This window comes from Uloborus diversus, chromosome 2 (assembly GCF_026930045.1).
Source record: "Uloborus diversus isolate 005 chromosome 2, Udiv.v.3.1, whole genome shotgun sequence".
Taxonomy (NCBI): Eukaryota; Metazoa; Arthropoda; class Arachnida; order Araneae; family Uloboridae; genus Uloborus; species Uloborus diversus.
The window spans coordinates 221,536,196-221,563,419 of NC_072732.1; the positions used below are offsets into that span (position 1 = coordinate 221,536,196).

A 27,224-nucleotide genomic window follows, 5' to 3' on the forward strand; every position below is an offset into this window, starting at 1 on the left:
TTTTGTAACTTCTTTCCTTCAGCCTATTAAAAAACACACATGGAAAAATGATTTTTGTGGCCAAAGTATTGTATGTCATATATTTTTGTTTTTTTCTTGAAATGTCCATTTCTATTAACAATGCATAGGGATTTTGATCAAAACCTTAATCAGAGTATTAAACTTTTGGGAAGATATTGGTAATTAGGGAATTGTCGCTCATGTTTCTTTGGCGTCAAATTTTGGCACCAATGCCTGTGCGAGAAATGTTTTTTAATTTGCATTGTTGATTTAAAGGAAACCAATTCAAATCTATTTGTATCGGTTTTAACTTTAAAGTATCAGGGTTACCAAATTAATTCATGCCAAAAATGTAACAATTAACACGCTAATATCCTGGTTATTGAAAAACTTAAGTTTTTGTAAATTGGTTTTTATTTTGAAGAATGTAAAAGCTTGTGATGTCACAAAAATCATCAAAATTCTTTAACCCACCTAATTTGCAAGTTCTTTTTTTTGGATTGTATTTAAAACTATTCATGTTTTCCACCTCCAGCTCAGTCACTCCTATGCCAGGCTGATGTGTGCTAATAATCACGAAATTGCAGTCCTCAGCTGGAATTGACTGAACTGGCATTGTATTTCATGCGTGTTTAAAACTGTTTATGTAATAAAAATGTAGTAAAATATTTTTTGTGTTTGAATCTATTTCCACTCAAATTATTTCAGTATTAAACAAAAATTTAGTTGAACTCTGTGTACAGTTTTTCTGCCTATTACGTTTTTTTTTTCGTTCCACCAAAAACTTAAATCAGGGTTCTACTGTAATTATTAAGTTATTGGCATTTGCATATATGAATACTTGGAAAGTTATTGTTCAAAATATATTTCATGAAAATAAATTTTAGTTTCACTGTGGCTTCTTTCAGAGAAAAATATATTTTCAGTATTGAAATGATTCTGTGAATTAAAGGAGTCTTTTTCACGCAATTTTTTGTCTTTAAATAGATCAGAAACCTTTTTCACAGATAAATTTATTGAAGCTTAAGAATGAAATGAACCTACTTCAGAAAAACTGGACAATAGAGCTGTTCTGGTTCTACGTTCAGCTTAAATTTCAAACATTGAAAGATGAATACAATTTTTAATGTGTAAATGAGCTAGAAAAGTTCTCTTTGAAAGCTGAATTTGGGTTACAAAAATATGTGTTTTGCCTTTTCCCCAGAAATTAATTCTTTATCTCCAATTTTAATGATTTTGTGTACCAATGTTTACTTCCTTTTACAAAAAAGGAAGTATTGCATTCACGAAAAAATTTTCACTCACAAATCGGCCTTAATTTCCATTTTTCTCACCCCCGAATGAATTTTTTTTCGACTCGACCACACGTGAATATATGCCTAGGAATGTACAGACACCCGAATTATCCATTTTGACAACCCCCAAATTAATTATAATGAATTTACTCATGACGTACGTATGTATGTGTGTATGTATCTCTCATAACTCAAAAACGGTATGTCCTAGAAAATTGAAATTTGGTACATGGACTCGTAGTGAGGTCTAGTTCCCCAAAGCACAATACTTTACGATGTTCTGCAACGTCAAATCATCTGAACAAAATTGTTCTGCAAGTACTTCAAGCATTGTACGGGAAAAAACGTGATTTTCCACAAATTGGGTGCCAAAAATCAAAATTGTTTCATAAAGGAGTTTTTTTTTTAACTGGACTATTGCTATTTATTTCTGAGAAAATGAGATATTTCCGGAAACATTACAGCTTTCAACCAAATGACTAAATAAAGAGCACTGAATTTGGAAAATTAGTTGGTCATGAAAACTATAAAATCAAAAAAAAATTACCAAGGTGTCAAACCTAAACCGATTGAGATCCTCCAAAAATAGTTTTAATGCTTTCTAAACTGCACAGAAAGAGCAAAGATACAACATTTTATAAAAATTAGAACCTAGGTGTCAAACCACATTTTTTTGGTTAATTTTACATGGCATGAAGGAACAATTAAAATATGTTACTAAATAAAGAAATTACAGAAATAATAAAAAAAATGAGTCGAGTTTGGGTTGTATATAATAAAACACTACAAAGCTTTCTAAATAATTTAAATCTTTTCTGGATGCAAAGGGATTGAAATCTCAAACAAGACACAATTTCCGGCGATGGCCATGTTTCGATGTTCTCATGTTTCCAAAACATACGTGTTTGGCGGAAAATGCAGTGGATGAAGAGCGATTGGGAAACTCCTACAAAGGACACATTGAATTCAACATCGTGAGCTTTCCACCAAATTATCTCAATTTTCAAGAATTTTAGATTTTTTTCTAATTTTAAGGAATGTGTAGAATTTCTGTAAAATTCTATCTTAAGTTGGAAGATATTTGTAGAAAATCTGCAGTTTCTACAGATTTTTGGCACAGAAATTTTTGAAGATTTTCGCACCGCGGTTTCTGCAGAAATTTCATTGAAATTTGCAGATTTTCTGCAGAAAATTTGTCAGTTTTCCTCTCACATTTGAACAGAGAATTGTTCTGCAGCTCAGGCATCTGTTCTGCGACGTACGTCGCAAATTTAGTAGTATTCTGCTTTGGGGGTCCAGTTGTGCACCTTTCCTTTTTATTACATTCGGATGTTCCTTAGGGGGTCTTTTACCCCTTTTTGGGGAGAAATCATTGTTAATATCGTTTTAAACTCAAGTTGCGTTATAATTTGGCAGACACTTTTGGTCCCCAAGTTTTGTCTCCAGCTTGGCGACAAAAATGGCGATTTTTTTTAAATTTGGTTTCAATTTGGCCACTGTTGGTGATATTTAGAAAGTAAACTATTGAATCACATTAAAATTGCCAATAATGGGGAAATGACATTAAATTGGAGTAAAAGGAAGTCATGTGATGCACACATCAGCTCATTTTAAAGGTACTTACATGCATATAGAATTAAAATTCCTGTAAGAGATTATACACTACTGATATTTTTATTATTTTTCAATTTTTTACAAAAAACACTAATACAGCAAATATTTGCAACATATTGAAACAATTTTCAAAAGTTTTGATGTGTATGTGATGATATCTGAAATACTAAATTTTTCTCGAATAACTTCAAATCTAAAAACAGTTCTTACTGCCTGGATCATTTATCGTTTGGTTGTTGCTTCATGTATAGTTATGGAAAATCTTATAAAATATTCATTAGTTCCCTTTTTGTATGGTATTTGGAATAGATGAGGAATCCGAAGAAATGGATTGAAATTTAAGCAAAACTTTAGCTTTTAGAAGCAGGGGGTATATGATATTGTTTGGCTGCATATGTTGACTGAAATTTTCAACGTGTCAGAAACAAGTTCAAGTTAATTTTTACGAAACTCATTCGTATTAAATTAAATTATTTTAGTTTAATTCTTTGTTACAAAAGAGTTTTTAATATTATTCTTACTGTAATGTGTATTTTAATTTCTTTTCAATTTGGGGATTTTTAATTTGCTCTAATTGTAAGGTTGATTCTTTTTTTTTTCTTCAGGGGTGGATAGTTTTTGTTTTGTTCCAACTGTGATGCATATTATAATTAATTTCCTTTTAGAGATGCACCGAGTTGCACTTTGACCGAGTATCGAGTACTCGGCCGAGTTGCAATTATGTTTTAAGAACCACCACCGACCCATACATTACGAATTTTGAACTCATTGGAATAGTAGTATAGACCTCCATGTCCAAATGATAGTTTTTTAAAACAAAATTCCAGCTGAAATTTAATTATGTATTATTTAAAAGATTTTGTTTGTGTCAATAATTTTACAAATAAGTTGTTTTTTAAATTAAAAATAAACAAATAAATAAAAGGTAGGATTAATCAATAATGAATGTAAACAAATCTGACTTTTGTCGTGTGTCTTTAAATCCATAAGCTCACATTTTGTGCATTGAAAAAAGCATTCCTTGTAATGCCAAAACACGTTTGAGCAGTGTTCCTGCACATTTGTGCTTTTAACGTTGTTTTATTTTTTAAGAAAAGGTATTTTTATGCTTCTTATAAATAATTTTGTTTGTGGCAAAAATCCCTTTAATAATATAAAAATTTCATGTTTTCTGTTCTTACCTTTTTTGCCCCATTTTTAATAAATACATTTCATTAACTTTGGGACATTTAAATAAAAGATTTACTCCATTGAAGCATAACAAACTTCATTATTCTCAAAATTTAAATTTGACTTGTAAATGATTGCAGTATATTATATGCTTGCACTTTTTTATTAACTGTAAAATCTGCTTTGTACAATATTCAATTTTTTGCAACTACTCGGGTATTGGCCAAGTACCTGATCAAAATTTGGCCGAGTACCGAGTACTCGGCAAACTGGCCGAGTATCGAGTACTTACCGAGTACTCGGTACGTCTCTATTTCCTTTTCCCTCCAGGAAAAGGGACTTTAAATTTTATCTCATTTTCATTTTATTTTTTGTCTTCGGCAAGAGCCATTTTCATTTTGTTTTCAAATTACACTGAGCATTGTAATTATCTTTTTTTTCTTAGGGTGAGGAAGATTTTGGTTTTGCTCTGGTTGCGATGCATAATGTAATTAATTTCATCTCTTTCAGGGGATAGGATTTTAATTTTTCTTTGAGCAAGGGAGATTTTCATTTTGTTCCAATTTTGGAGCATATTTCACTGGAGTTCTTTGAAGGGATTTTTTGAGTAAAAACTTTACTTTTTCAAAAATGAATCAAAAGCTGTTTTTTACTTTCACCCCTCACATTTTGTTCCTTTAAATAATAATAATATTTGTGTCTTTGTCTAGTTAGTGGATATAATGTGAAATAGTCCCACCATGGCTCCGCACGACGAGGACGTCCAAAAAACAGAGTGCCGGGAGAACCGGGAGGGCAAGCAGAAGCTGTTCTCCTTCCGCTCCCTGCTCCGGAAGAGCCGCAGCAGCCGCTCCGCGGGAGAGGCGGCACGGACCGACGCCGCCCGCCCGACCGTGCCGGCGTCCAAATCCTGCGACGCACGTTTGACCGTCGCCACGGAAACGACGGACCGGCGCTCAAAGACGTACCTGCTCTGGAAGCTGCTGCCACCCGCCCGGGAAAAAGGGCGGTTTCCGGTCTCCCGACGAGAGGATGCGGTTGAGGACGTCCTTCAGCTGCAGCGACGTGTGTGACGCCGGCACTCTGAAGAGCGACGTGAGGGCGTCGGAGAGCACCGACGTCCTGGACCGGATCCGGGAGTGGGGGCCGGCCCGGTCGAACCGGTACCCCCCGCCTCTCCGGTCCGGGCGACCTCTCCGCCCCGGTGACCGAGGACTCTTGCGCGCTGCATCGGGTGATGTGCAAGTTGTGTCTGACGATGGTTCCCGCCTGCTGGATGTACACTCTCCAAGATTGTAGCTGTACTTTTTGTCTGACAGTAAGTAGTGTTATCTTTTTAATAGTAGTACCTGGACGACCGAGACTCGCTCGGCTTTATTAGAATTATTTTTTGTCAAATTGTGTTTTTTTAAGGTTCAATACTTTTCCAAAAATACTTGAAAAGCTTCACGTTAAGGAAATACATATTATGTACTCGACCTTCTTATAACACTAAAGTACCAAACAAAGAAGATTCTGAATGTAATTAAATCAACATTACTATCTGTTACGTTTGTTTCCACTATACAAGTTTCTTGTCAGTAATTAAAATATTTTGACCTTAGTTTTGCTATGGTGAAATCGGTTTTTAACCGAATACTTCCTTTCATACTATGATGCGCTTCACGATTTTATCCCAATCGAGATTTTCTTTTTGAATAAGTACTTTTAGTTTTTACGCCAGAAGATGCTACATACAGCATGATATCCATCAAAACTGATGATCCACGAACCATTCCAACAAATGATAACAACTGTCTTAACAAAACATAAACAATCTCAAGACATACACTTCTTCGAAATAAAATTCAGATGCGTGATTTAAAAAACATGTTAAACTATTTGAAGTGTAAAAAGAAAATAAATAAATAAAATAAAGTAGGACGGTCAAGCAATAGTTTCACTTAAAAAAGAAAAAAGCCTTACATCGACTTACATAATGCTTTTGAAATTGTTTTCAGCCAAGTGTGTTTGAAATTAGCCAAAGTGGCCAATATCAGCCAAGCCTGGCAACCCTAAGCAAGTATAAAATTTTAAAGCGAGAAGAGACAAATTTTCATTGTTATAGTTGCAAATCGTCTGCTTGATGCGTCAACTCACAGTTTACTTCAAGGCTTAACTCAATTTGACTTTACATTAAAAAAACTGTTTTTTGTAAAAAATCGCATTTTTACAGAAAAAAACACTGATGTAGATGAACTTAGAATGCAAAACTACAATTAAATCCAAAATTTCATCCAAATCGTTAGAGCCGTTTCCGAGATAAGAAATATATATATATACCCACAAGAATTGCTCGTTTAAAGGTATAAGATTTACCCTATTTTTATCTCGTTGCTTACTACTTCAAGATTAGCGTAAATGCTTAAGTATTAGATGATGTTAAGATATCGAGTGTTTACTTACGACTTTTGGCAGCATATTATATCGATAGGTATCAGTTAAACATCCTCCATAAAAGTTAAAGCTTGAATACGTGTTTCCATGTTTTCGCCACTCGATGACTCCCTTGTGACGATCTCTCATTGGCCGAAAAGTTGAAGAATATTCCAGAAATCGTCGCATTGCTCATGCTAGATATACGTGGACCAATGAGCATTGAACATGTGTTATGAACTTGTGTTCTTAAGGTGAATCTCTATTATGTTCGTGGCTATCGATCTTTCTATCCATCTGTCTCGGTATGTGATTGATGAGCCATCGGAACAGTGTGAAAGCTGGTTTACTATTAGTACGGTAGTTGTATCAGCGCGAGTGCAGTATGGAAGAATAATAGAATGATGTTACATTAAAGCGTAGTATTTTCGGCCTACTTCTGAGTTGTAGGGTATTAAGTTGAATTTCTCCATGATGGATTTCTAGATGGTATATGATGTTGAAATTAGTCCAGTCCTTTTTGTTTACTACTTGGAAAAAGTTGTACTCGCCGTTGTAAAACCGGATTCGTATTGGGTAGCTAATGGAGGATATAGTATAGCGCAATATTTAGACATCTTTCTTACTGTTTCTATTAGTGCAATATTTAGAATACCCAATGGCCCAGTTCATTCTTTATATTAACCTTAATACCTAACCCTAATTCTTTATATTAACCTTAATATCTAACCCAAATTCTTTATATATTGTTTTTAATGTATGTTATATAACACTTTTTGCCTCAATAAAGACTTTTGTTATTTTATACAATCGAATCTTTCTTACAACTTTTGTCACATTTACACTCACAATTTTACGTGAGTTTTCTTTCAACAATGCAACAAGTATGAGCCCAGATTTGAAATGAACTGCCGTCACTCAAAATCTCAAAATAGTCACGTTAACACGTGTATTAAACCATGGCCCCACTAAATACGCTCACAGGCCTTGACAATTTTCGACTTTTCTGTGTTAAACCGATGCAGCTCATGCATCCACCAATCAATGTCAACGTTTCAATGCAGCTCATGCATCCACCAATCATAATCAATGTTTCAAAGTTTTTTTATATTTTTGATTGGACGTCGCCCATTTTGACCGCAAGCGGCGCCACTGGGAACCCATGCATCCACATGGCAAAGTAATGGAAACAGGGGTGCCCTGTAGCACCCTCTTTGTTGCCATGGGTTTCGGCAATTGCCACAACCTGTAAAAATTAAGTGGGGCCATGAATAAACTAAACTCTGCAACAGGCCCCAGGGTTGTAGTTTTGGCCGGACAGAGCCGATTTTGGCCATGCCACTGGCAAACACCGGTTAAAATCGTCCAAAATTGGATTTAATCACCATAGAGCTGGACAAAACTGATTTTATCCAAGCCAGTTTTAACCAGTTTTATCCATGGTTAAAACCACCACTGGCCAAAACTCTTAGAACCCTGACAGAGGCCAGTGCCCATCTTGGTTTACGAGACCAAGTGCTCTGGAGTGCAAAGCAGAACCCCCAGGGTTTAGTTCCCAAGCACACTGAGTACTCGTTTTATTGACCCACTCAAAACATGTATAAAGGATTCCAATTTTGGAACTAGTTAGCCTAAAATGCAGAACTGTTCCCTTAAATTTTTTTTTCTTTTAATTTTTACGATCAAAAATATTTTTGAAACTGAAAATATTTTTTTCAGTTTCAAACCTTTAAGATTGTTAGTAATCGGCTGTTACTGTTTGAGAACAGAGTTTATTTAGTTTTTTATGTTTCCTCAATGCCACTTTTCCTGCAGAATATACTTGCATTTTTCTGTAATTGTGCAGCAATCTCTTAGCATGTACTTTGAGTTTATGATATTTCTTTTTATTTTCTTATTAGTATACAATTGAAAGCATATTGAGTGAAAACACAAAGTTATTTTTAGTATCTGTGTATGGTAAATGGGCCATTTCACAGCATATTTTCCAAGTGTAGAGTAAACAAAAAGACACTTTTTTGCCATTACCGTTTAGTGTTTATAACTAATTACTAATTTTCCCCCTTAGAAATCAGGGCCGTCCGAAGACCTGATGGCGCCCCCCCCCCTCCCCATACACACAGAAAAGTCAAGTTAGTGTTATAACACCAGTGCATCATACGCGTGAACGTGCATCATACTTGCATTTTTAAATAAAAATGAGCAAAACAAATCAGAGGGCTATGGATAATGCAAATTAAAACAGAAGCAATGAATCTGTTTCTAATATTTTGATATCCAAAAAACGTTTCGAAAAATGGAAAAATTAAAAATCCAAATACTTATCTTGTAAAATGTTACCACACAAGATAAACAATTAAAACTAAATTAGCTATTCATATTGATCAAAGTAAGAACACAAACAAATAATTGTTAGTTAGAAATTAGAAGTGTATTTATTGAAGTTGATTACATCAATATTAAATTTCGATCTGGACTCATCCCATGATTCTTTTCAAGAGTTTTTTGGCTTTACTTGTACCAACTGAATACCAGTTTTCATAAATGCTAAAAACAAAGATGTCATTATTTGCATCAAATTTCCTCTAAATTTTAGGAGAAAGCCCCCAAATTCTCAACAACATCGAAAATCACTTAGAAATGCGTTATTGGCGCTTTAATTTTGTAAAATTACTGACGCTAATATTACACAATAGGACCTTGCAACTGCATTTTTAAGACTTGATTTTCAGAAAGTAATCGGGCAATGTTCGCCATACCACCACCTTACTTTAATATCACAACCAATGGGTTTTCAAACGACTCTTACAAAAAATGTAAGTGAAATAACCCCTGAATATAAAATATTGCTTAAGTGTTTCGGACCATTATTTTGAAAGTTTTCCAAGGAAGGGCTTCAGATCCTCCTTCCCTCAAATCTTCAAAGTTTGTCTGAAATTGCGTTTTTGAAACTTCAAGAATTTCGAAAACTTACAGGGGGAAGAATGAATTTATTTCAATCTATTTTTTAAAAAAATCAATCGACGACAGTCCCTGAGCTTCATCCCTTACCCTAATGTCAATAAACATAGCCTATAATCGTGTTTTTAAGGCTTCAATTTCTATAAATTTCCACTGGGATATCTATACCTTTTTCCCCCCGTAGTGTCTGCAAAGAAAGACTAAAATTGCGTTTTTGAAGCTAAAAGTTTCACAATTTTGGCAGGGATCTATCAAATTTTTTTTTTCAATGTGCCCCCTAAAACTTTTTTTCTGGTTACGTCATCGCACGCAGGGGCAGAATTCCAAGTCATTTGGTGGAACTAGACAAAGGAGAAGTGCCTTTTGTTTGATTCTAAAAAGTTATATTCTCAGAATTTGCATTTGCTTCAATATGATACAAAGGAAACGAATGATTTAGAGACTGGGAGAGAGAAGAATATTTTCGTGCACTAGGAAAAAATAGAAAATTATTGCAATGATTTTCTGTTTTGTGTATCTATGACTGTGCATGTATGATACACAAAATGAGCAGCGCCCCCTCATTTCGTGGCGCCCGGGGGGAATACCCCGCTCGTCTCCCCCCCTTTCGGACAGCCCTGTTAGAAATATTGTGTCTCTCAGTTCATATTCTCTCAACGATATTTCAGACTTGAGGGTAACCAATTTACGCTACAGTATAAGGTTCATTTTGTGATTTTTTTTAAAATGAATACATACTATAAGGGAAATTATGGACCTCATTTATGGAATATCCTCAGCCCAGTACACACACAATTGTTTTAAAAGAACCTAGAAATTTATGTTGAATATGATAATACATTTGTGGGTCCATTTTCCTGTTGAGAATTTTTGATGTGACCTTTATTCATTTTTTCTTCCCCAGTGTCTCCAACAGTACCTGAGGATCAACATCAGGGAAGGGAACGTGACCGTCACTTGTCCCGATGCAGATTGTATCATCACGGGAAAAATCTTAATTTCAGAAGTGAGTGTTTAATTTTAATTCTTGAAATTATTTTCTCCTTCAAATGCAAAAATATCCAGTGCTCATAAACACATGCATTAGACATCGACAACAACTAATGACTCTGTTGCAAGATTGTTGGGATTTCTAAATTGTATTATACATTCTTAAAACCTATTTTATTAACATATGAAAAATAATATCTCGTTATTTTTTTCTTTTGTAAATTCCCGTCTTTGTCTTACAAATTTACAAATGAGGCAATAAGAAGCAAATAAATGTTTGTGCCAAAACTGAAAGTATCAAGATATCCTAGTGCAAATGTTAGGAGAACCTGTTCTTTGTTTTGGGGCAAGAGATGGTACTAGTAGCTCTCGTAGAAACTGTTATACAGCACGATTTAGAAACAAAATTCAAGGGAAATCTACCCAGGATCTGAACTGTAAACGTGTTTTACTGAAACTTTACAAAATCCCTTTACATCCCTTTGCTTCTCACTGCCTCAAATGTTAATTTCATCATTTTGAAGTATTTCTCGATCTTCACTACTTCAAGTCATGTAAGTGCGAAGTTCCTTTTATATGCTATTCACTATATGCTATGACTTGTTCTAACATAATTAAGATTTTAAAGTCTTGAATGTTGCCCCCCCCCCCTCCATCCCCAAGAGCAAGGGTACACTTCCCCCTAATACTCTCCAAATCCTCCTTCCCCTCCCTAAAAAAGAAAAAAGTACCCTTTGAAACAATCCCCCTAAAAATAGTGCAGTTTGCACATGCCCCCCTCCCTCCCCGGGTGTGCACCCCTGTAATAATGTTTCCACAGATGATTTGTTTTCCCCCTCGTTTAAGTTACTGTTTCGTTAGTTTTTTCGGCCAGCCGTGTAGACTGTTTGCTGCTATGCTATCCAAAAGGCAATTTGAAACTAAACTTAAATAGCTAACCAAATGCTAACTTTGATTTTTACTTGCTAAATGACTGTCAATGCAAACTGTCCTGTTGCAAAATGAATTTAAAGGCTATGCTAATGAAATATATTTTTTAAGCTTCGAGAGTAAATAAATTCAATTTATAATTTTAAATCATTTATTTGCTTATTTATGCATATTCTCCATGGACTTCATTTTGTACATAATCCCCAAGTATGAATTAAGTCAAGGTAATTTGAAATTATTAGTATTCTTTTTGTGCATATTCCCCCACCTACACTCTGCAACTACATTATAGGGCACTATTCAAACTAGATCTTGTTAGGCTTTGATAATTTCTGCAAAGTCCCCCCCCCCCCCCATTGATATAAAAAGATTTTGTTTCAACATTTGTGTGTTGTATTAACACAATACAGTAGTCATCTTTTACGTAGGCATTTTATTCCATGAAAGTCCCTCGTAAGTCAAAATCATGTAAACAAAGACTTAAATAATAGTGTAAAAATAGGTGTTAGGTTCCATAGAGGATATAGTACTTCATTCTAGGATGCATGAGTATTTAATAAGTTTAATGTGTAAGTATTTCGATACATATGCCCAATGTGCCTAAAGAAAGCATGAATAAACTTGTTGTTGATGCAAAAAGTTGGTTATGATAAGTCTTTTGGCAGTCATTAACTATTTTTCTCTGTATCTCTTTAACACATTCATGATCCCATGCATGGATCAATAACAAATCAGAAAGATAATTTGTCCTTCTCAAAGAATGGCTCAACATTTTCAGTATGAAAGCTTTTGGTCGTGTGTCATCGATATTGGTATCCTCGTTAATTCAATACTCCCCTGTCAGTTTCTAAGAGCTTTTCTTTCCGTGAGTTCTGAAGTGTGAATTTAATAACTTTGTATCAGGAAAAAGCTCTGTAACCAATCCAAAAAAATGGTCAGTGGCCCTAGCTTGCTTATTAGCTCACAAAATGCAGTTTATTGCATGTTATCTGCAATCTTAAAAGTTTGGATAATGAAAGAGGGGGAAAAGTTTATTTGTTCAATGTTGCATCCGCGTAAAATCGAAACTCATCGACGCAAAACAAAAATGAAGACGCCAAATCTTTAAACTGTCAAAGCTGTAAACTGAACCTATATAAATGAGAGTCTATTGCAATAAGAAATGGCATAATTTTCCAATGCAGTACATATTTCTATGGCAAAATTGTAAAAATATAATGCATTTATTTCTGATGAAGCTGTTGCAAAAGAGTTAGAAGAAAAATTATATTTGTATACCCTCTTGGAATTTTTAATGTCTGTCCGTGCTTAGGGCTGGAGCTAGTAGAATTAGTCATTATTAACGAAAATTGTATATTATATCAACTTTAATCAGAAACTAAATTTTTATTCCTTAACTTTTCACTACAAACTGACAAAAAAAATTCACCAAATATGCAATAATAAAAAATCTTTTTTTTTGTCCATCTTTTAGTTCTAATATCATTAACCCCTAACACTCTCACATGTGTGTTGAAATATTTTTTTTTTTTTGCCTTCTATGTTCATCAAACTGAAGAGAGGTTACATTTTCTCTTTTGTTCACTTTTTTAAAGAATTATTTTTTTTTCTATATGTTGCCCATATTTAAAAATTAATTTTATTTATTAATTTTTTTTTCTTAAACACGTATCAGTTAGATAAAATAATGGTACATTTACAATGTATATTTTCTTCTGGTAAATTTTGTCTTTCCCCATAGATTCGGGGAAATAGCTGGAGAGGACGCATACTACATGTTTGAGAGGTACAAACTAAATTTAGGTGAGTGATTTTTGAAACTCATTCTTGTTCTTTTCTTTTTCTTAATGTTGTTCAGATGACAAAATTCAAAATGAATTTGATTTCTTATATTATTTTTAAAAAAAAACTTTTCCTATTAACATAAAACTTATAAAAATAATATAAACTTCATTAAGAAATGTTTAGTTAGCAAAATTTTAAGAAGAACATAGTTGATGTGAGTTTTTATTTGCATCATTTTTCACACTTCTTTTAACTGTCTGGTCAGTTTATTAGTGTCTCAAAAAATTTTCATTAACTTAGGGGATTTTGTATAAAATGCTTGGTTTAATACTTTAAAAAACCCTGTTTAAGAGTACATTGTCATAAAAAAATTAGCATAATAAGTTATTTTTTCCCTCTCAATTTGGACAGCACAACTAAACTGCAAATTTTGTGCATCAAAACATTGTATGCTTTTCTGCACAAAGGCTGCTTTTCTTGTAGCACAACTAATTTCTTTGGTTAAAAAAAAAAAAAAAAAAAAAAAAAAAAAACTGTTAAAAAAGGCTAAAAGATGATTAAGAAGAGCCTTGAAAACCTGTATTATTTGAGCAGTTGAGAACAAGTGATGTGAGTCAATAAAAGAAGATATTGAATTATTGAACAGCTTAGTAGCCACTTTTGCACAAATCACTGCTTCTGTTCTGTTTTTACCATTACTGTCTATCGGCAAATGAACGATCCCAAACTTACACACTTTCCCATGAAGCAGAAAGAAGTTGAATGGAATTTTCAAAGGCGTAAGCACAAATTATAAAAAAAATTGACTGACACCACTTTTGCTCTTTACTGCTCATTTAAAAACTTCCAAAAGTTTAAAATCTGCAAATGAATGCTTGCTTAGGTTCAGCCTTGAAATTAAAGTGCTTACTTTAATAATTATAAATTTTATAATTACTATTACTCACTAAATTTTTTGGCAACTATCAAAAAGTCATCTACCCACCGAAATCACCAAACTCATATACAGTGGCTCCCAAAAGTGTTCGTACACCTATGACTTTCAATGAAATAGGACCTTATCCATCGATTGGAATTATTATTTCCATAGAAGTATTCAATTATAAGATCTATGATCAAATTTCGACAAAACTACATGGAATTTTTAAAAAAAATATTTGAACTTATTTTTTTTTAAATCAAAAACCAAAAAGTGCCGGAAATTGTATCTTACAAAAGTCTTTGTACACTTTAAAAAATGTCTATATATTTAATGAATAATCTAACTTTTTATTAAGTATTATTTAGTAGAATATCATGCAGTATCAACATCACCTTTTAAACGTCTGGGAATAGATTTTTTTTTTGCGTAATTTCTGAGTAAGTGTTCAACCACACTTCGAGTGTTACTGTTTCTAGCTCTTTTTTCATTTCAAAGCTGTATTTTCGTAATCTAGCCTCCAGATATCTCTAAATATGTTAGATTAAGTTCAAATCTGAAGATTGAAGGGATATTTTCTCAACTTTAGGACAATATTTGAGGCACTAGACGCAAACGTTGAAAACCGTGTGCTTCTTATCGTTATCTTGATAAAAAACAAAGTTGTTTCCGATAACCAAATTTTTGGCTAACAGTTTAAAATTAGTTTTTAAAATATTTAAATAAACAGCATGATTTATTATTTCATCAAAAAATTCCAAACTGCCAAGTCCTGATGCTGATATGAACCCTTGCACAAGAACCATTTCACCGACTAAGTTCTTAAGATCAAGTTCCTCATTTTTTCTTCTATTGACAATTATACAATAATTTAACCAAAATGTTGAATTTAATTTCATCGGTAAGTAAGACTTTGTACCAAAAGGCTTTGGAGCTTATTTATCTTTTTTTTTTTGCGACAAAAAGCGTAAGCTTTCCGTTTTTCGCATGAACATGAAATTTCTGCGGAAAGAGTTCCCATTTAATCCAGTTAATCAGAGAACTTGGCGAACAATTTTAGATGAAAATTTAATGTAAGTTTTTTCATTAAATTAGTGTTACAGCACTCATATGTGTATTTTTCATAATTTTTTAAACTGTAAATCTCCGTTCGTGCTTTGTCAACTTTGCCGGTTGACCTTTTCTTTCCTTGTTTTTGGTCTGATTCTTTTCTTTAAAGCATTTTATCAAGAACTTTACTATAGAGTGGAATAAATTAACTAATTTAGAGACATTTCAAACCAGTTTGCCTCCACTGTGAGGGAAAAATTCAAATTTCGAATAGTGTTTGTGGTTTTTTACGAATACCAGCCATTTTAAAGTAATAAGCACAATATTAAGGAATAAATAAACAAAAAATTAAAGAAAACTGACTCTTAAGGGTCAACACTATTAAAAATAATTAAAAAAAAGACATATGATAATTTTAATCATGAATTTATTCGAAAATATTTGAGTGTACGATGACTTTTGTGGCGTATTATTTCTCTGTCTCTTCGGTTTTTTGACCCATTTCAAAAAGAAGATCCGTCAATATTCGATCACTAAAGCGAAGCGATGATAAATTTCACGGTTGAAAAAACTACAAAGTTTTACTTAGAATGACATAGGAATGATGTGAAAAAAATATTGGACTTCATATTCGAATTCAGTTTCGCGTTATTTTGGTTTTACTAAAAAATTTTAAAGTGTACGAACACTTTTGAGAGCCACTGTATATACTGATATAGGGCAATATAAACACGTATAAGGTGAAAAAAAGTTTTTAAATGGATGACTTGATAGAGAAAGGCAAATCAAGAGGCTACTATATTCGATCACTAAAGCGAAGCGATGATAAATTTCACGGTTGTTTCTAACTTTTATTAAAAACTCTTACTTTTGATGTAAGTGCTTTCATTTTTGTTAAAAATGATTATTGATATGGAAAATGTTTATTAACTCAATATAATATTTAATTTATTTGGAGGAGAGCTACAAAATCTTGTATTATCTTTTAAGTTTGTTAAACTTTCAAAAGTTCATTTTCCAGACTTAGATGCTTGCTTAGGTTCAGACTTGAAATAAATTTATTAACACTCGCCTTTGTAGATACTATTATTTATTTTTGTTTTTGGTTACAATAAAAAATATTCTTGCCCCATTTACCAACCAACCAACCACAGAGTAAGTATAATAAATGCTTTTAAACAATAAACTTTAAATGTTATATTCTGGAATTGGAACTCGAGCAATTGTCGAAGTTTTTCCTTTCATCTGTAGTGTTTTTTCACTTTTGAGTTTCACTAAAATGACTCTATTTTGGTTTATTAGATGTGGAACTGGATCCCAACCGTGTGTGGTGTCCTTCTGTGGGTTGTGAGACCATCTGCTCTTTTCGACCGTCCCCCGATCCGAACCTGGGAGTCTGTGTCTTCTGCATCTCAGTAAGTTGCCTTTTTTTACTTCCTTTTACAAAAAAGGAAGTATTGTATTCGCGAAAAAAATTTCACTCAAAAATCGACCTTAATTTCCATTTTACTCACCCCCGAATGAATGGTGAGTTTTTTTTCTTTTTCGACTCGCCCACACGTGGATAAGTGCCTTAGAACGTATAGACACGCGAAATATCCATAATGATGATTCCCGAGTTAATTACAGCGAATTTTCTCGTGACGTCCGTATGTATGTTCATATGTGTGTATGTATCTCGCATAACTCAAAAAGGGTATGTCCTAGAAAGTTGAAATTTGGTACGTAGACTCCTAGTGCAGTCTAGTTGTGCACCTTCTCTTTTAATTGCATTCGGATGTTCCTAAGGGGGTCTTTTGCCCCTTTTTGGAGGGAAATCGTTGTTAATTTTGATGTAAACTCAAGTGGTGATATAATTTGTCGGGCACTTGGCGATATATCGCCAATCTTTTGTTTGCCAAGTTTTGTTGACAACTTGGTGACAAATTTGGCGATTTTTTTTTAAAAATCTGATTTCAATTTGGCCACTGTTGGTGATATTCAGAGAGTAAACTATTGAATCACATTAAAATTGCCAGTAACGGTGAAATGACATTAAATTGGAGTAAAAGGAAGTCATGTGATGCACACATCAGCTCGTTTTTTGCTTATTTTTGATGGCTGTGGAAGATTGAAATGAAATACAGGCGCGTCCCTTGTATAGCATGGTTAAATTGTTCCGTGTAGTATCAAAGCCGTGTTATACGAGGCTTTTTTAAAATAAACTTTGTAACTTATTTTTTACACTAATTAATCATGTACCAGGGCCGTATACATGGGGGGGGGGGTTTCTAAGGGTTCAACCCCCCCCTCCTCCCGAAAAGTTCAGTTTGACATTTAAATGTTCGTTTATATTTAAATATTCCCAAAAAATATTGTTCCTAAACTCGGTTGTTTTTCATATGTATATTAATTTCATAAAATGGTCTCACAGTTAACCCGATGACTTGAACATTAGCACAAATAGCAGAGAGCTCCACATGAAAGTTTTTAAACCCTCCCCGAAATTATTTTCTGGTCACGGCACTGACATGTACATAGTAAAAATCATGTCAATATGTATTGTGTTGTATCGAAACCGTGTTTCGTGTTAGATCGAAACCGTGTTATATGAGACTTTAGAAATAATGTAAATCAAGGGGTGTGTGCCATTTTATATCAAAACCAAGTTTCATAAAAACGAAGTAAAAACTTAATAGAGTTATCAAACATTTACAGAATGTATTAAACAAAAATGAAATTCCATCTTTTTTAAAGATAACATTTGTGTTATATCAAATTCGTGAAGTATTAAATTCAAGTTTTGTACAGTGTAATATCGAAAACGTGAATAATAATCGCAAATTTCGTACCGTGTGGGGGTGCAGAAAATGTTTTTACTGCCAACATTTCCCCCCAATCTGTATGAAAATTTCCTCAAAATTTTATAATATGCTTTATGTTTCATATAAAAATTGATTCATTATTATAGGTATAGATAATTTTGAAAAAAAAGAAGAAGGAAAAAAAAACACAAAAAGTGGTCCTGACAGACCAAAATTGTCTTAGAACATAATATAGAAACAAACCTTGTGTTTTGACGAAAAATATCTGCTCTTTACATTTCCAGCATCAGTTTATATTTTAAAATATTTTAATATCAGATTTTTGCCTTATTGATAACATTTAGAAGAAGTCAAAAAAAAAAAAAAAAAAAAAAAAAAAGGAAAAAAAAGCAGCATTGTTAGTGAAATAAATGCAAGAGCCATTGTTTTACTTAATCATCAATTTTTTTTTTTTTTTGGAAAAAAATATCAAATATCATGAACAAAGATGCTTTGCAATAATTATATTTCAGATTTGTTTAATCAAGACGTATGATAAGTTTTTAACACCCCAAAAGTTGTAGGTCACCTTTTTTTGGTCACACACGTAACACAAAAGGAAGGAAAGTTCTCCTCAAAGGTCAAATTGGGGGACTCAAAGAAAAATACCTCATGTCATAAATTAAATTGAAACATAAAAACACCTGTAACCTGACTTTCATCTTCAAACATTCAGCAGAAATTTTTTAACGAGGCTTTTTGAAAAATAAAAGTCTTGAACTGTCTCTAACATTTATAAGGTAAGTTTAAAATACTGCGAATAGTTCAATAATTAAGAAAAAGTGGAATAATTCAATATTGACAAACAGGAGTGGCTAATATTAAATTTCAAAGAAAAAGTAATAGCAGAAACATACATTGCATGAGAGGCTTAATTCTTCAAACATCCTCTTAACTATTGATTTTTTTTACAAAAGTAAACTTAACCTATAAAGTTTGTTTGTATTAATAAGTATAATATATACACATCTTTTTTAAATTTTAAAGGAACCAAATGAGTGTTACTTTTGAGGGATGCATGTTTATTATTAATTCATTGGGACCTTTTCGCTGAAATTCTTACCTAATTTTACATTTTAAAAAGTAATGTTATGAATGAACCAGAGCTCATCTATTGTTGAAATAAACCTAACCTACCAATTTTGTGAAGACTACGTAGATCCATTATGATGCTGCCAGGTTAGGTTTGCCCCAACTATACTTAAGTTTTAATTAGAAATTGTAAGATGACTCTTCCTCTGCTAGTCAATCATTTTGTTTCAGATAGCTGTTCATTTTAATACATTAAAATAATTTTCATATCAAATAACATTTGAGTGCACTTCTTTCTCTTAGGGTGTACACTTTTCTTAAGGTATATCTTTTAGTGCAACAGTTGGAAATCCCTGTGCACATAGCCATTTTGTTGAAGCATTGGATGTCATCAAATGTTGTATGATTTGAGATAGTTCTTTCCTTTTGACACAGGTGCGTTTTAATATTTGTCTTGCAGTGTAGGACCAAGTTTTGCTCCCTCTGTAAGCTGGGCTATCATGGAGCTGCGAGTTGTGAAGACGCCAGGAAAAACTCAAATGAAGAAATCGAGTGAGTGATCTGACATTTTTTTTCCTCAAGGGAGGGGGGGGGGGAAACATGCAAACCCTGCCCCATGATGTAGTGCATTTTGAGCCGAATCTTTTGTAAACTTTAAACTATCTCTAAATGTCATGAAATAGCTTTTGTTTTTCTTAATTTTAATTTTCTGAATGAAATTGATTGTGACCTTGATAGAAAGTTGCAAATATTTTGAAGGAGAAGTTTTCCGTTTTGTTTGCAATTTAATTGAAAAATTGTCTCTTTCTTTTTTGGTGACATTTTGACACATAAAAATTATTAGACTTTATACTGATTTTAGGTCTTCAAAAGCTTTTCCATTATTGAAATAGAAGGATTTTTAAAATAATTTTCATCAGTATAAAACAAATAACTATTTTAGCTGTAAAGTCCATATTTTATATTTGCTAACGTGAAGAATTGAAGAATAGGAGATCGCACATACTTCTTTAGCCTAGACAAACTGAAAGTTTTCATTGCAACCTATATTGAGTAGTATGTTCATATTTAGGGAGTGTATTTCACATATTGAGTGTGCTCAGACAACAATTTAGGTATTGCTAGATATTGAGTTGTGTTTGATAATAAAAAAATAAACTTTCTGAGCACACTCAATATATGAAATACAGACTTTTTTATTATTGAACACAAGACAATATCTTGGCAATACCTGAATTTTTAGTTTCCAGTTTTAGCTGGGTGCAAATGGTAGTATTTTTTTTTTTTTTTTTTTTTTTTGATTCTGTACAATTTGTAGTACCTTGGTCAAGAAAAACTATTTTTAAAACTCAACAAATCTCCATGTAATCATGGGCTTGCAGAGGGGACAGGGGAGAGAGCACCTGTTGGTCCAGGGCCCAAGTCTGAAGGGGGCCCCGAGATTTCTGAAATGAGGGGTGAAATATATGAAGAGACATAGGGGGTAACTTGGTAAAAGTCATTTGTGACGGGCCACAAAATTTATGTGCACACCCCTGCATGTAATTGATGAATTGGAGACTAATGTTAGAAGGAGTTTAAATGTTAAAATTGTCATCAAATTGCTTTTGCACAAAATGTGAAAAAATGCATCTTATTTGAATCCACAGGTTTTCTGCAAGTGACGACGAGAGTCCAATCAAACGATGTCCCAATTGCCGGATCCCGATAGAAAAGGACGACGGTTGTGCCCAGATGATGTGCTACAGATGCAAGCACGTCTTCTGCTGGCACTGCCTCGCATCGTTAGATGTGAGTATATGCAGCAAGGTTCTCTAATGCAGTTCACAGTTTTGAAAGTCATCAGAAAAGAATTGCATACTTGAGTAATGATTGGGACAAGCTTGGTACATTTCCAACATGAGTAGGGAATTTTATTAAAACTTGGGGCTATGTTGATGCCTGAGGGATAGCAACAGGATCAAGGCATTGCAATAATGAGGGGAGAAAATCTTGTGCCATTTATATGTATCCTTTAAAAAAATAAGTAAATAAATATTTAAAATTTTTTCCTATTGTTACCTGCAGTTACCCTTATTATTACTAATCTTTATTAATATGCTTAAAATAGTTTTTGAAAGAAAAAAAATTAAGTTACTTTGGTTCTTCACTGCATCCAATAAGGAAGAAAATTCTCAGAAATGAAGCCTTTAGTAAAGGCTAAAATTTTTGGTAACTTTCATTTTGTTGACTGGTTGTTGTCAATATTGTAATTGCTTAGACATTCAGGTTTAGTCCTTTTTTGAAACAAAACAAAAAGATGAAAAAATTATGTGAAAAGGAAAATCGAATGTTCAAAATAATATGATGACATAGTCAGTCTTGCATAATATAGACAAACGCTGCGAACGGCCGGTGTTTGCAGAAAAATTTTGGTTCTGCAGAATTTTTTTTTTTATTTGCTAATGTTATTATTTTTAATTTATAAACGTTAACATTGTGTCGTATTATTTTTTCGTGTTATTATTTTTAAAAAAATCACAGTTTATTTCTACCTAAGCCTTTTAAAGCACATGTGTAAAAAAAAAATAATGGGATTGGCAGTTTTCTTCAGTTTGTGAAAACTAAGCAAACCAGGGGCGTAGCTAAGGGGGGGGTTTTGGGGACAAAACCCCCCCCGAAAAGTTAGTCTCAAAAAAAAAAGAGAAAAAGAAGAGAGAAAAGAAAGAAAAGAAAAGGAAAAAAATTCCAAGCGATTATATATATATATATATATATATATATATATATATATATATATATATATATATATATATATATATATATATATATATATATATATATATATATATACTATATATATATACAAGAAGTAACCCCCCCCCCGAAAGTCGGGTCTAGCTACGCCACTGAAGCAAACTATATATTATTGTTAAAAAAAATGATTTAAAGCACTTTTCTTTTTTCTCGTAGTATTTAAATATAAATTTAATTCTTTATTCAAGGGTGAATTGAGCAAAATAACTATTTGCAAAAAAATTTTCCCGTTAGGAGTTGTGTTCGCAGAGAGCTTTCCATTTTATCTAAGTTTGGTGGGGGGTAAATATTGTGCAAAAAAGAATGGTTAAGGCAGGTTTTCTTCAGTTGGTGAAAAGCAACTGTTAACTATATGTTATTGCAAAAAAAAAGGAATTAATTTAAAGTTTTTTTCCCCTGCCTTTTTCAGATTTTAATATACAGTAGGCGCCGCTTAATCACTTTGGGATAAATATAATTTGACAGCAATAACCGACTGATAATAGTAACCGAAAAGAATTCAGGAGACACAAAATGATTTTTTTTCCAATTAAGGTACATTTATTTTGGCAATTAAAATCACAATAACTCAACTGAATGCAGTTTTAAATTATAAATTATTAAATGAACAGAATGGAAATATCTGAAATATAAAAAGTTAAAGCTAAATTATGCATTTTTTAATCACATAGTAATAGGTGAAGTAAAATATGACCGTTTTCCCTGACATTCGTAAACCAGTTTCAAAGTACATTCAGCTTTTCTATCTTTTCCAGCAGTTTCGTTTGTTGTTTAAATTTTCACTTAACTTCGCTTTGTTTTCAATCTCGACACAACTCTTTGATAGTTTACAAAGTAATGCCAACAATGGAGGTCCTACATCAATGCCTACAACATGTCCAGCGACTGAATTTTTTAGGTGCAAAAGAAAGTTTTCTTAGGAAGAGTCTGTGGTCACTGGGAGCGAACTTTCTGTAGCTTCATTCCTAGAAAAATTTTGAACCGCTATTGAAAACCACAAAATGCTACACAAAAAAGTTAGTCTCGTCAGGGTTTGCCTATGTATTTCTGTTAATTGAGGAACAAAAACGGGGGGAGAAAAAATTGAAAGTTTATGAAAAAGTGATAACAATAAACGAAAGTCGCTGATTACAATATCCGACTTTTTTAACGTGTGTCAACATACAAGTGTTCCGGGGCTTTGTGATTCTGATAACATTAAGCAAATGATAACATTAACCGTGATCACATTAAGCGGCGCCTACTGTAAATTAAGAATGAATTAGGCAAAATAATTATTTGCAGAAAATTTTCCAGTTAGTATTTGTATTTGCAGAAAGCTTTTTATTTTATCTAAGTCTGGACATAGTCCACTTTGGTCAAGTTCAAAATTGAACCAAAAAGTGCATATACAGTGAAACCTGTGTAATTGACCACTCGCGGTGCACTACTTAGTGGTCAACTGACGGAGGTGATTTATATGATAAGGGCTAATTCTGTGGCTGAAAAAAGCAGTCAACTTAGACAGGTGGTCAACTTCACAAGTTGTACTGTGCTTAGAAAGTTATAGGCAGCGTTTCTTAGTCAGTCCAAAGTGCATAATTCCATTCCTTTAATTGATGAAAACGTTCTTTTTAACTCCAAAACACATGTTTGCGTTTTTCATCATAAGTTTGTGTCTTACTTAGTTCTGGAAGTTCTAATGTAGGAATTCACAATTCAAAACTATTCTAATCTCAATTTAAATTTTGAGAAAGTTAGCCTTATAATAAGTACTGATAATTCTAAAAATCTCACTTTAATAGAAATTACATCTAATTTGATTATGCAGTGTAACACGCATCCCATCTGCTGATCCAACTGAATCACAAAATAAATAAATGTAATCATTAAATTAAATATGAAAAAAAATATAATTAATGTTATTGATAACTGATGAAGTACTGTATGTTGAAAAGAAAAACGTCAAATTGTTAAACAACGCTCGTTAAACATTTAGCTGTTTAAAAGAAGAAGTATACTTTTGCGGTTTTGATTTTTGTTTCAAACATAGTGTCTCTTTAAAATATTAATTTTTAGACTAAATTAAAATGTGGAGTAATTAATTAAAAAAAATTTAAGTGTACATTGTAAATTTATATTTTTTGATCATGATTATAATTTGTTGCAGGACGATTTCCTGTTACGCCACTACGACAAGGGTCCGTGTCGAAACAAATTGGGCCATTCCAGAGCTTCCATGATATGGCACAGAACCCAGGTGTGTAGAGAAAAACTTCATATAAATGTACCTTTCAGTTCAGTAAAATTTGGGAAATGGAAATTAGAGCTGTATACAGTTGAAATTGGTTCTCTGTGTAATGATGTGCTACTTAAGAACTTTTTCTTTTTAATGACTACTTTTCACAATGCGGGACCCTGTACTGTATATTCAGTAAATTACCGCCCATTAGCCAGGGCTAAAGCAGAAATACGTGAAATACACCGCCAGCTCAATCATTTTCAGCCGAGGACTGCACGAAACTGCAGTCCTCGGCTAGTAATGACTGGCTGGCGGTGTATTTCACGTATTCCTGTACTATAGTTTTAGAAAAATTCTTTTTAAAGACACATTTTACTTACAGACTTTTTTTTTGTGGTCTTTTGAAAGTTGTAAACTAGAGAATCTACTGTGTAATAACATACTTATTTACATAAATTGAACTGCATATAACTTACTTTTTGTGATCAGGGCAATAAGTTGTCATACTAATGAGACAAATTCTTTTCAAATTATCTATGTGCAGTCAAACAAACACTTTGTTCAATATCAGGAAAGCAGATAAACTGTTTTCAACTGACAAGCTGGGGAAAAATTACAGTTAAGGCATTGATAATGAGAGTGGAAAGTCACAGACAAATATTTGGGCTCTGTAGGTATCTGAAAGGTTTACTACTATATACAGTCAACTCTGGATAACTCAAATGTTCCTTCTTCTCGAAGTTTTTACTCGGTCTGAAAACAATTTATTGTTTTCAATAAAGTTGTCTCTATATCTTGAATATACTTCTTTTAAGTCAAAGTTTTTATGAGTAGTGAGTTTTTAAGTTTCATTTCCATTTAATGTTTAAAAATGCAGCCAAAATGAGGAAAAAAAAGGGCTTATTTTCCTTTTTTTTCCCTCATTTTTTCATTCTATTCAAAGTATACTTCTTCCTCATTTTTTCATTTCTCATTTTTTCCTCATTTTTTTTCCTCAATTTCTTTGCTTTTCTGCTTATGTGAAGTAGATTTGTGCTCCTTAATGCAGTGTTGCAAGATTACACAAGAAGTAGCCGACTGGGTTGCTTTCTGCCATGGCTGTCAACCTAGCTTTGAGATACTTAAAATGTTGGTAAACATTGAAAAAAAGTAGCTTCAATTTTCTAGTTGACTCAAATACTCGGCTTTTAGAACAAAAAGACGTTTGAATGCAATACGAAGTGAAATTAAGAGGAACCAAATCTGGCCTAAAACATACAAACTTAATGACGTTTTAGGACGCAATAAAAAATGTGAGCAATCAAAAATAACTCCCTTTTTCAAAGTATTTTAATAAAATTCGATGTAAAGATAATTTTGCATAGTGCTGATAATTAATTTTATTCAAACTAAAAGTGTTATAACCCCTAAAGCAGAATGCTACTACATTTGCGACGTACGTCGCAGAACAGATGCCTGAGCTGCAGAACAATTCTGCTCAATTGTGAGAGGAAAACTCAAATTTTCTACATAAATTCTAGATGTCTGTGAAATTTCTGCAGAAACTGCACATTTTTTGCAAATATCTTCCAACTCAAGATAGAATTTTGCACAAATTCTGCAGATTTCTTTAAATTAGAAGAAAATCTGAAATTCTTGGAAATTACGATAATTTGGTGGAAAACTCACGAAAAATGTTGAATTCGATAAGTCATCTGCAGGAACTTTAGATTTGCTTTGAACTTAATGAATCTGCAGAATTTGCAAAATTCTGTCTTGAGCTGGAAGATATTTGTAGAAAATTAGCAGTTTCAGCAGCTTTTCTGCAGAAATTTCATATTCTAAATTTGAGAAGATTTGATTTTTCTAGCGTTTTTGGTTCTAGTTTTCCTTATTTTCCCCAATTGATCTTCACCGCTGCAATTTCCTCCATAAACCTATGTTTTGGAAACATGCCAACATTGAAACACGTCCATCGCCGAAAATTGCGTCTTGTTTGAGATTGCAATCATTTTGCATCCTGAAAATATTTCAAATTTTTAGAAAGTTTTGAAGTGTTTTATTATATGATACCCTAAATCGACTCATTTTATTTTATTATTTTAGTAATTTATTTATCTATAAACATTATTTTGATTGCTTCTTCACTTCATATAAAATCTCAATCGGTTTAGGTTCTACGGAAATGCATAGCAACAACGAAGCTTTAAAAACCTCCTGTATAGAATGATTTTGAGTAAAGGCTCCCGATTTGTATAAAAGGTCACGTTGCTTGCTTGTGTATACACTATACAATGCTTTAAGTACTTGCAGAACAAGTTTGGTCAAATGATTTTACATTGCACAACATTGTCAAGTATTCTGCTTTGGGGGTTAAAACTATAAGTATGCCCATTATGCATTATTCCTGAAAAAGAAAATGAGAATTATTCTTTAGAACGCTGGGGAAGGAACTTCCAATAACTCAAACTACTGATTACTAGAAGGTTCTAGCCAGCCCTTGGGACTTAGAGTTATTGAGAGTTGACTGTACCCCTGATTTAATTTACCTTTTTCTTAAAATCATATTTGAGAGTTTAGGTTTTCCTCTTATTATAATTCAATTGAAATTTTCATATACTGCATACAAAATCCACACAAAACTGTGTTCATTCCTGGCCCCACTAGATGGCGCTGGTGCTTAATGGGCCTTGAGAATTTTTGATTTTTATGTTTTAAACCGATGCAGCTCATGCATCCACCAATCAATGTCAATGTTTCAAAGTTTGTTTGTTTTTGATTGGACGTCATCCATTTTGACCACATGAGGCGCTGAATGGAACCCCTGCATCCACCAATCAAAGGCAACGTAATGGAAACGGGTTACCAGTAGCACCCTCTTTGTTGCTATAAGTTTCATCAATTGTCACGACCTATAAGAAGTAAGTGGAGCCATGGTTCATTCCAAAGGGGGAGGGTTAAAATGTGGAATGGCAAAAGATGGGTTGAAATCTGCTTCTGCAAAGTGGAGAAGGGTCAGTAGGTCTGAACAAGTAATGTTTTTGGATGTAATAACGTTTACCAGCACACTGAATTACAATCTCCTTTTCCAGGTGGTGGGCATCTTTGCCGGCTTCAGCTTCCTCCTCTTGATGGCCTCTCCTTTTCTGCTGCTGGCGGCACCCTGTTTCTTCTGCTGCCGATGCAAGAACAGGTTCTTCTACGAGGAGGCCACACCCCTCTGA

General features: G+C 33.2%; 1 protein-coding gene across 1 annotated transcript; it reads left to right on the forward strand.

The window, feature by feature from the left end:
* The first annotated feature begins 4,811 nt into the window (after nucleotides 1-4,811).
* Nucleotides 4,812-27,224, forward strand: LOC129216838 (probable E3 ubiquitin-protein ligase RNF144A-A). Its single transcript, XM_054851055.1, has 9 exons — nucleotides 4,812-5,397; nucleotides 10,360-10,461; nucleotides 12,279-12,289; nucleotides 13,117-13,178; nucleotides 16,432-16,544; nucleotides 19,465-19,556; nucleotides 20,654-20,795; nucleotides 23,950-24,039; nucleotides 27,093-27,224. Exons 1-9 carry the CDS (start codon nucleotides 5,317-5,319, stop codon nucleotides 27,222-27,224), a joined length of 825 nt encoding a protein of 274 aa, XP_054707030.1. The 5' UTR covers nucleotides 4,812-5,316.

What these genes read in the sequence shown, in the direction of transcription:
- LOC129216838 (XM_054851055.1), top strand. Translation starts at nt 5,317, where the DNA reads ATGTGCAAGTTGTGTCTGACGATGGTTCCCGCCTGCTGGATGTACACT. An exon ending in GCTGTACTTTTTGTCTGACA is followed by an intron (nt 5,398 to 10,359) that starts GTAAGTAGTGTT and finishes TTTCTTCCCCAG; the next exon opens with TGTCTCCAACAGTACCTGAG. An exon ending in GAGGTACAAACTAAATTTAG is followed by an intron (nt 13,179 to 16,431) that starts GTGAGTGATTTT and finishes TTGGTTTATTAG; the next exon opens with ATGTGGAACTGGATCCCAAC.